At 48.5% G+C, this 10965-nt stretch overlaps 1 protein-coding gene across 1 annotated transcript in view; it reads right to left on the reverse strand.

Moving 5' to 3' along the window:
• foxo6b (forkhead box O6 b) overlaps positions 1-9474 on the reverse strand; it is a 50419-nt gene extending 40945 nt beyond the window's left edge. The window contains exon 1 of the mRNA XM_030120952.1: positions 8961-9474. Within this exon, the coding sequence (XP_029976812.1) occupies positions 8961-9470 (510 nt within the window). The 5' untranslated portion in view covers positions 9471-9474. The remainder of the gene's footprint in view (positions 1-8960) is intronic.
• Positions 9475-10965: the final 1491 nt, after the last annotated feature.

Below are 10965 nucleotides of genomic sequence, written 5' to 3' on the forward strand. Positions count from 1 at the left end.
ATCAGGCCCCGGCTGCACAACAACAAGCGCAGATGCACGCGCACCGACACACAGAATCCTCAGATCCATACAAAACTCCATCAAAACCTATTTTAGCATGTGCAGGAACTCAGAAACTAATCCCACCCGCAGAAAAAGAAAAAAAAATAATAAATAAGGGCAGCGCATTACTTAAAGTGGTCCTCGTCAGGCTTCACAAGGCATCAAAAGCCCATCCTCAACACACTCAGAGTGCATAATGATTTATTAAAACTGGTGCATAGCATAATGAGTACAATAAGCAGAAAGTTTGGGGAGGGGTGAATACCGTATGAGGCGACTCTGTCATTAATCACATTAAAATTGAGCGCCTGATTACATTATAACACTTTCTGCATGATTCCGGCGGGACTACAATCAGTTTGATGATGCTGGGAACTGATGGACTGGGATTTGCGGCGGCGATGACTCACCGCGCGCCAACTCCTCAGTGCGGCGGGGAACTTTTCAGAGGCGAGTGTGGAATGGGTTTTGGGAGAAGACCCTGTTCGGATGTCGTGACACTGAGAATTCAGAGGAACTCCACTGATTTCACACTGTTTCTGCACCACAGAGAGAGGCTGAGCTCTTCCTTGTCAAACCGTGAACACACCACAGTTTTAAAAGCTAGAATCTTTAGCATTGATTTCCATTGGGTTTGTCTGGAGAGACGCTGTTTTACTGATGCTTTTACTATTTGCTTGTGTTTTAGCAACTTTAGATGCAACTTGTTTTCCCTTTGGACACATGGATTCTAACTTTTCCACCTGCCTCTAAGAAAGACTGTGGAAGATCTATCAAGCCAAAGCATAAAAGTGAAATAAACCACCGGTCGACACCTCGGCTGATCTGCAAGAGGAAGTAAAACCAAAGGGCAGGACCCCATGTCTCAGAAAAGGTCTTCCAGTACAACAAAATATCAAGCTACCGTTAACACGTTTCCAGTGAGAACACATTGTTCACAATCACACGGCACCACTGTCCAAAAACGATGTCTGTTTCCGTGGAAACGGCAGAAATGCTTGAGAACTACGTAGTTAGCGTGCCAGGCCATGAGTGGATGCTGTTGGTGTTATTGTCCATCTGCTACGGACATGGTGCGCATGAGAAGAAACGGCATTTCAGAAAAGTTGCGTTGTCGTCTGTTTTTGCTGATATAGAGTGTTTTATAAACATTCTGACTTAGGAGCTATTTCCAAGAAGCTTTGTTTTCAGTGGCTCTGAGCAGCGTTATTGTCTGAAGAAAAATAAAAGCCTGAAACACAAGAAAAGGTTTGCATTTTCACATTGTTTCAAGCCTTTTTGCAAACCTATTTTAAAGGAAGATGCGTCCAGAGCAGACCGTGCCATCGTCCAGTCAGGGGTGACCTTTGACCCTAAGCGGGGTTAAGCAAGGCGGAAGCTGTCTGGAAAGAAACTATTACCCAAAGCACTTTAGGGCGCTTCGTATCGCTGCTTCAGGAGCGGACATGATCAGCCGGTTGAAGCGAGAGGCAGCCAGGGACAAAAATATGCAACAGCTGTTTAAAGTTGATTATTGCTGAGGGTTGAAGCCAAGATCTCTCTGAAAAGCTGGTTTCCTGCCACACTTTACCTAACCTGATGGAAGACAAGGGTTCGACACTCTGGAAAGTATGATATTGGAAATATGAACATGGATTGACAGTCCTGAGGAAGGAAAACCTGTTTGGTTCACTGGAAATCAACGGGGAAAAAATCAAGGCCGTAACCTGCAGGAAGCTGAAGGAATCCAAATCAAAAACAGAAAGCCTTTCAGAAAGCAGATGTTAGATAAATTAGGGTAACTGTTACTGAAGAAAACTTGGAAAACTCTGGACTGGAAACTAGTAGCAGCCTGGGAAAGAGGATGTTCTACACTCCTATAGATGGAAGACAATGGTTCTACTGACGGTATTGTACAGTGATGCTTCCATACTGACAGCAGGATCTCGTCAACGACCAGTGGACCCACACTTTTTTGAAGTGCTTTTAAGCAATATAATTTTTCCGTGGACAGGCAGGACGAGGGCGGTCCGGTTCCAAATGACCCACGGCCCGGTGTTTGAGACCCCTGCTGTAGACATGGTTTAATGTTCATCTGCAACATCCAGGAGAAATTAATGGTAATTTGAGTTTAAAGTCCCTCTCTGAAATGCGACGGTCAGTCGGTAATACCCCGCGGCCGTCTGACCAGCGGACACCGACTTCCTGCTGCAGAGCAGAAAATCCTCTGAGGCGTAGAAATGAGTGGAAGTCAATGGCTCCAAGAGGAGATGAAGGGAAATGAAAGCTGGGCTTGTAATGAAGCGATCTGTGAAGTGAAGCGGACGTGATCTGTTTGAAAGTGAGTTAAATCATGCGGACCCCCCCCCCCCCCCGAGTGCCACGACCCTTTCCTGAGTCACCGTCTGACAGCGAGGACGGAGCTCCAAGCCTCTCCTCTCCGATCCAGAACGTCCCGATGCCCCAAAGGGCATGGAGAAGGGGGGGGGTGGGGGGGGGTGGGGGGAGGGGGGGGTGGATTTAACGACACGCCGGGTGGGCTCGGGTCCAGAGACCCGCCTGGCCTCGCTGCCTGCTCCGTGTCTGGACTCGGTTTTTCTCTCTGGAATTTCCGTCTGCGGAGTGTTTCTGATTCCAGCTGATTTATTCCAGCCGATTGAAGTGTGAGGGCGAGAAGATTCTGTTCCATTCCAACCGCCGTGACTCACTTTAAGCTGCGAAGCGGCTCCGCCCCCGCTGCCGGTGCGTCCCTTGTTTACATCCCAGAGCTACTCGGGCCTCCTTCTGGAGCCGACCGGATCTTGAATCCGGCCTCCGGTCCACCCGGGCCGCTGAGACGCTCCCCTCATTCATAGAGTCCAGCTGATGAGTTTTTGCCAACCCCCCCCCCAACCGCTCCTGAATTCCTCTTCCCGTTCCCCGCCCCCAGTTAACCCGGCGCCAGAGCCCGCCAACTCAAGAGCTGCCTCTCCTTCTGCTGCGCCTTTGTGATAATAACAATAAGCGTGTCGCGGTGCAGAGGGCTTTCGGTTGAGCGCCGGCCAGGCCGCCTGGCACGGGGAACCCTCCCACAGCCCGGCCCCCCTCTGTCGGGCCTGGCGCTGGAGCATCACAGGCATTAAGGCTGCTATCAATGTGCTGAGCAGCAGGGGCCACCGCCGCCGTCCTTCCTCCATCTCCCACTCCATTCACAATCCAATTCAAAAAAAGAGGAGTTTTGTTGGCAGGACAGATAATACCTTGTTCTTCAGGATGTCCCTCTGCTTCCTCCCCCCTCCCCCCTGTCTTTCCCTCTCCTCCTCTACCTCCGGCGCCGCGGCAGAACAAGGTGACCGCCGTCGGCGTGGGCGTCCATCCTTTAACGTGAAGAGTATTGTGATGCGGATTATTAGACGCAAAGATGCGCTTTCTGCTCTGTTTACTGGAGACGGCGAACCAACCTGCAGCCGGCTGGACCTGAAATAAATCTCCTCGGTCTTTGTAAATGGAGACTGTGTTACCCAGCATGCACCGGGCAGGGCGGTATTCCTCAGTCTTCATGTCAACAGTTATTGGGCGTCGCTGGAAGTTTAACCTCAGAGTCTATAAAGTCCGTTCGCTTGGTTCATTCTCAGAATTCAAGACTGTTTCCAATATCTGTTTGAGCAGTTTGGCCTCTACCAATGATCGCTACAGCGAATTAAATTCCACAAGTGTCTTTCTTTCATACATTAATCCGTCTTTGTCGATGATACGTTCTTCAGTTCTTCATACGACTGCTGACAAACAGGAAGAGTCATTTCTATTCATTTCTAAAGGAATCTGAAGTTTTCAATCTCTCAATCGTTATCTAAAAACTTTTCTTGCTTTTTGGGAGTTCAGATCACGGAGTCATTTTTGCAAATGGCCGCCAACGGAGAAAACACTCCGACTCCATCTCCATGGAAACGGAGAAAAATAAAACAGTCACAGCAAACAGTTCTTCTGTGTGCGGTTTCAGTACAGAAACACCCAGCAGCGCCCTCTAGTGGCCCGGCATGCTAGGGTTGGTTGAATTAAGCTGATAAAAATGAATGACAAAAACATTAGCAAACCCACTTCTGTTTTCCAGATCCGTCCATCTTCCTCCGTCTTCCTCCTCCTCATTAACCTTTGAGCTCTTCCATCTTCACTGTAGGTTCTATAATATGACTGGCCACTAGGGGGCCCTACTAATGCTAACGCACGGCTTCTAAAGTAAATTTCAAACAAAAGGATGTGTTTTAATCTGGCCTGCAGCGATAAACACAGGACTGAATTTACATTTGTGAGTTTTCTGTTTTACAGAAACAGACATGACTGGCTCCATCTGCTCCCCCCTAATAACTCCATTTCAAATAATGAAAGCCTAATTTAAAAGAAGAAGGTTTTTCTGCTGTGCAGCGTTCTGGCTGCAGTCGGTAGGAAAAGCACATATGTAAGTGATAACAGTAAACCGGAGCACATTCCTTCTCGCTGAGCTCTTTCAGCCATTGTCACGCCGCTCGGCTCGGCTCGGCTCGGCTCGGCTCGCCGGGCCAGTCGCTGGACTCCAGCCGTCTCTCTCCAGATCGGCCTCATCTCTGCCTGTTGCAGCCATGAAGACGGTTTTCTAATGGGATCCGTCCAGCCGCCCACAGACGTCACCGTCCACCGGCAGGAACCCTCCAACCAGGCTGTGTGTGTGTGTGTGTGTGTGTGTGTGTGTGTGTGTGTGTGTGTGAGGAAGGATGAGACTGTCCAGAGACAGAAGAACCCAGACGGTGTGAGGAGCTCGTTCAGCGACGTCTCAACACCTTCAGCAGCGACCGAGGACGACGCTTCGACCATCACTTCATCCTCATTTCAAAGCTGTTTTCACCAAATATTCTTTAAACATCAACCTGATCGCTAAAACTTTGACTTCATTCTCAACATCATCGATTTTACTGTCAATAATTTTGTTACATTTTATTATTTCTTACAGCAGCAAAAACAAATTTCACTGCACGTTAAATCAAGCAGGACTTTGTAAATGACCAATAAAATCTTTTTTATTCTGTATATTTTGACATTAAACTCTTCAATACTGACTAAACTCTCAGACTGACTTCTGGTTGTGGAACTGATTCTCACCGTTTGGACGTCATCCTGACTCCTGGTACATCATGTTCTTGACGTTCACACGGTCCATTCCTGATATTTTCACTTTAGTCTCAACATGTCTTGATATTTAAACTTCGGTTCTTTACATTTTGAGTTATTCGATTCGACTCGTTCAGTGAAAGAGGAATTTCCACCCAGGATTTGACATTTGACCTCTTCATGTTTGGACGTTTTATTCTTCATCGTTTGGACTTGTTTTTAACAGAGTCCAAGAAACAGACGGGTGAAGGACAGGGGTGTCAAACATGAGGCCTGTGGGCCAAAATCGGCCTCTGAGAGGCTATAAAATCACCAAAATTAAAAAATTATAAAAAAATTTCCCAAAACAAAAAACACTGACACCCGAGCTGAGATAACAGTGACGCTGCCAGGCCAGCTAACTAGCCTGCATTAGCCTCAAAGCCATGCGGTCAGGAGATGCTTCTGAAAAACACCCATAATGCAACCGTTTTTCTGGACATTTCAGTGTTTTGAAGCAGAAGGTTTCATTAAAATTGGCTTTATGTGGAGATTGTAGCCATTTTTTGAAAAATTCAACATTTTCATCACCGGTACTAAAGAAGGAAAACCTCTGAGGTCTGAATTCGGAGGTCAGTGTGGCTCGATCAGGACGGAAACGGCTGAACTGAGATGCTATTTGACGTCTCTAAGGAACGCCGGACGCCGGACAGGTCTGAACCCCGGAGCTCCTCCCACTTTCGTCTTAACTCCATAAATCTCCTTTTTCCTGAATCTCTTCTCCTCTTAGAGATTCTCTCTCATTTCCTTCACTTCCTGTGAACGAGGAGGAGGAGGAGGAGGAGGAGGAGTGTTCAGTTCTGGTCCTGACGCCGATCACGACACGCGTTGCTGCCGGGTGTAGCGGCGGCGGCGGCGGGACACGACCGGCCGTCGCCCACGTCAGGAGGAGAGCCTGCAGGTGGAGCCGGAGAGCCGCTACCTGCAGCGGCCGTGGACAGGCCGCTGCTCCCACGCAGTGTGTGTGTGTGTGTGTGTGTGTGTGTGTGTGTGTGTGTGTGTGTGTGTGTGTGTGTGTGTGTGTGTGTGTGTGTGTGAGCCGAGCGCAGCCTCCCACCTCGGATGCAATAACAAACACGGCCAAAGCACTTGACCACAATTACCCAACCGCAGCGATCCATACATAGTCATCAAGGCAACACTTGAGCAACACTGACTGTATGCATATGTGTGTGTGTGTGTGTGTGTGTGTGTGTGTGTGTGTGTCTGTGTGTGTGTGTGTGCGTGCGTGTGTGTGTGTGTGTGCAACCACAGTCCAAGAAATCCATACAGCGTCCCCAGAGAGAAGAAGTGTGTGAGGAATCCAATCTGCCGGCCTGACACTTAAACAAGTGACTGACACCTTAGCAGTCTATATGAGAGAGAGTGTGTGTGTGTGTGTGTGTTTTACATGTGTGAGTGTGTGTGTCCAGATGAAGACAGAACGCCCGGCGGCTGTCCGGGCCGAGCAGCAGCAGCAGCAGCAGCAGCAGCAGCAGCAGCAGCAGCAGCGGCGGCTCTCAGACAGGATTACACAACAGCTCTTAAAGACGGCTTTTAATAGCAGGACTGGATCTTATTGCCCTCCCACTCCTCCACTCCTCCACCCATCCATCCATACACTGTACACCCCCCCCCTCCACCCCTCCACCCCTCCACCCACCCAATCCGACTACACACGCATCGGCGGCGTGCGCATATTGTGCACAAACGGTGGTTTCTGCTCCTCCGTGTCTCAAATCTCATTAAAGGCGCTGCCAACTGTTACAGTCCAACATGTGTGTGCCTGTCCCTCCCTCCCTCTGCGTGTGTGTGTGTGTGTGTGTGTGTGTGTGTGTGTGTGTGTGTGTGTGTGTGTGTGTTATCATCATTGAATCAAGTTGTTTTTCACCCCAGTCAGACCCCCCCTCCCCCTCCTCCCCCCACCCAGCCAATCAGGAGCTAAAAGCTAAGCTAACCTCGCCTCCTTTCTGCCGTCAACAACAAACAAACAGGAGGAATTAAAGTCGAAAATACAAAATAAAAGCACGAGGAGAGGCTTCTGCAGCCGGCGCCTCCACAACTTCACACACACCTCAAATCTCACTGACCGGTACGACGAGGAAGAGCCTGACGCCGGAGGAAAAAGTCCGTTTTAAGGATTGAAAGTGAAGGAAAATAAATCTCCACAAAAGCAGAGGAAGAGACTCGAGTCTTCAGCTCTAAACCAGAACAGAATTCACCAAAAAAACTATAAATTCAACAGTTTCTTAAACTGTTTGGTCGAGAAAAAAAAAAGAAAAAAAGCAGAGGCCAAAATCATCCTTTATTCAAGTGTTTCTTCGTTTAGTAATAATTTGATATTCAGCCACATTATCGCTCGTTTCTTCACTTTGTGTCAATAAAAAGCAACAAAATTCATCAAAAACAAACATTTTGTTCACTCTGTAGGGTCAAAATAATGAAATAAAACGTTTCAGCTTCAATAAATGTATTCATAATTTAATCATTTTGATTAAAAAAAGTTTTAAAAAACATGTTTTTGTGAGGAGTTTCTGAGCTCCAGCAGCTCGAAAGTTAAAAACTGGGGTTTAAAAGTCTTTTTACTCTCAATTTTTAAAACGTTTTAACATTTTGTCAGACAAGCAGCTCAGTGATGAAGCTGGATTCAAACAAAATTAAAGTCTGCATTTTCTGAAAGATGACCGTCCAGGTGCATTATGGGAGCTGAGACTGGTAAAACAACTTCATGCTCTTTAATTGTGCCGTTTACTGAAGAAAAAATGTGTATTTTACTTCATTAGAAGAACTTTTGGTGAAAAAGTAGTTGTTTTTGATATTTTAAGTGTTGACTTTTCAGAATTTACAAACTGGAAATATGTAACAAAACCAGAATATCCATAAATAAGTCCAATCTTTTTGATTGAATTATGCATAATTCAGGATTTAATACTTATACTAATACTGATTTAATGGAGACAAGTTTGTTTTGGATCTTTCTTTTCTTTAGTAAAGCAGCTTTATGACAACTTTATTATTTTTTTTTAACAAGTGAGGAAAATAAAAATCCACCTTTCATTTAAAGAAATAAAAAAGAAAAACGAGTCTTGGTGTTTTGCTCTGACTTGAAGTAAACAGAGAGTGAAGTTAATCCTAATCAGAGAGAAGAAATCGGAAGCGTCTTGAAATCGAATCTTCAAATCTGCGTCTAAGTGAGGAGAAATCCGGATGATCAGCTTGAGAAGTGAAGCCTGAGCTCCAGATCCGCGCGAGGCTGGAGTTTCTCAACTTCGGTAACGAGGGAAGCCGCGTGAAAACAAAGGACTTATTAATCCCCCGCGCGGGACGGGTGGTCAATCCAGAGCAGATTACAGCCTCCAATCTATTAGATTAACCTCATATTAATTTGCGCGCGGGGGATAATCTGCCGTTACATCTGTTCGCCGTGACTCCCGGTGTCATCATCTCCTGTTGTCGCGCGCTAAGCCGCGTCCTGCGCGTAACGGAGAGCGGGACGGGGGTCATCCCGGCGCGAGAGGGGTCCGGGCAGCGCCACGGTGTGTCCCCCGCCTGACCCGAGGACGCGCACAAATCCGTGCACGCGTCACGGCGCTCATCCCAAAAAATTATAAAAATAAATAAATAAATAAATAAATAAATAAATAAAGAGAAGAGGAGACTTTCTTCTTCCTGAACCCGGTGAACCGTGGAGTGACACGGGGTCACCGTGCGTGTGTGTGTGTGTGTGTGTGTGTGTGTGTGTGTGTGTGTGTGTGTGTGTGTGTGTGTGTGTGTGTGTGTGTGTGTGTGTGTGTGTGTACCTTCCATCCGGCCGAACTGTTGCTGTCGCCTTTATCCTTGAAATAGGGAACAAAGCGCACCATCCAGTCGTAGATCTGGGACAGCGTCAGCCGCTTCTCCGGGGCGCTCTCGATGGCGCGCGTGATCAGGTCCGCATACGACAGGTTCCCCCACGCGTTGCGCCGCGAGGACTTGGCTTTGCGCAGCTGGCCGGCCGCGTCGAGCGCGGCCGCGGACACGCAGGCGGGGGCGGCGGCCGCCACCGCCGGGGCCGGGGCGCCGGCCGGGTGCGTGATCTCCGCCGGCGCGCCGCCGTTCCTTTCGGCGCGGCACGCGGGCACGTCGTAGCGCTCCACTTTGACCGAGGCCAGGGCCAGACCCGGCGCGCGGCTCGCCTCCCCCTCGCCCCCCGCGCCGGGGAAGTCCTCCGGACGCCAGGTGCACGCCCGCGACCGGCCGTGCGGCTCGAATTCCGAGTCGATGTCAACCTGATGCGCGTCCATGCCGCCGCTCTCCATCATCATCAGCATGATGGACGGATGTCAAGGAGGGGGAAAGAAAGAGAGAAAGAAAGAAAGGAAAAGGAAAACCCGGCAAGGTCACTGGCTGTCACGAGCCGCTCCTCCACTCCAGCCGCTTTTAAACACCGAACAAAGGAGCGCTGCTCGCTTTCACTGGCGCTCGCGCGGAAAAGCCGGCACGTTTGATCATCCTCCTCAGCGTGAGGGCACGTGAAGGTGCATCCGCCGTCAGTGCGCGCCGCGCGCCGGCCGCGGGGCTGCGTGCGGGACCCGCTCTCCGCCAGACATCCACATCCCGCCGCCAGCAACAGTTGATCCCGCAGACGGAGGAGCAGAGGTGAAGGAGGGGAGGAGGAGGGAGGGGAGGGAACACCTCCACCAATTAAAAATTAAAAAAACAATAAAAATGAAAAAAAATGAAGAAGGGACGAATCTTTCTCCTCCAAACACTTTGAGATCCCAGCTTTCCAGACTCCAGCGAACTCAGCGAGCGCAATTACTCCCTTAGAAATAGAAACAGGCGCTCATGAATCATTTATATGAATTTCCAGACGAGGTGGAGGGGGGGAATAAAGAAGAAGAAGAAGAAGAAGAGGAGGAAGAGGAAGAGGAGGCTCCTGTGGGCTCGGTGTGGAGCATCCCTCCGTCTCCTCCTGCGCGCGCTGCCAGACGCCTCGCGAGCTGTAGTAGATATTTCTACCTTTGTCTTTAGCTTTCACATGTCACATGGGTCCTCTCTCTCTCTCTCTCTCTCTCTCTCTCTCTCTCTCTCTCTCTCTCTCTCTCTCTCTCTCTCTCTCTCTCTCTCTCTCTCTCTCTCTCTCTCTCTCTCTCTCTCTCTCTCTCTCTCTCTCTCTCTCTCTCTCTCTCTCTCTCTCTCTCTCTAAGCCGGGGAGTCTCTGAAGGCTCGAGCCACTTAACTGCAGCCTGGAATAAAGTGGAATAAGTGCTGCTGCCATGTAATTGGACGGAGCCCGGATCAAGTCACTCCCTCCAGAACAGGTTCCAGAGGGGGAGTGTGTGTGTGTGGCAGTTTGTGTGTGTGCGTGTGTTTCGTGTGAGTTTGTATGCATGTGTTTTTTGTGTGTGCGTGTGTATTGTTGTCTGTGTGTGCTTGTAACTGTGTGTATACATGTGTGTCAGTGGATTTGATTTTCCCAACAATTAAATATTTCCTGTCATCTATGTGAATCAGATACATTTAATCATTATTTTTGCATAAAAATCAGTTTTCCACTCTAATTAAAGACTCGTTCTGCATTATTTTCCTCCTAAACCGATCGGTCTCTCTCTTTGTCTCCTCTAATGTTGGAAAGTGAGTCCGTTGTAATAAATCCATAGATCGGATTGATGAATCCTCTCAAACTCAGTACCGTCGGTCACACTGTGCTCTTATTAATAATCATCCCAGACTTGAACACACTGACAGAAATGCTTCTAAAATGCTAAATATTCAAAGAAAGTCTGAGACGATGTTAAAAGCAGTGTTTTCAGTTGCAAAGCC

This window comes from Salarias fasciatus, chromosome 22 (assembly GCF_902148845.1).
Source record: "Salarias fasciatus chromosome 22, fSalaFa1.1, whole genome shotgun sequence".
NCBI classification, from domain to species: Eukaryota; Metazoa; Chordata; class Actinopteri; order Blenniiformes; family Blenniidae; genus Salarias; species Salarias fasciatus.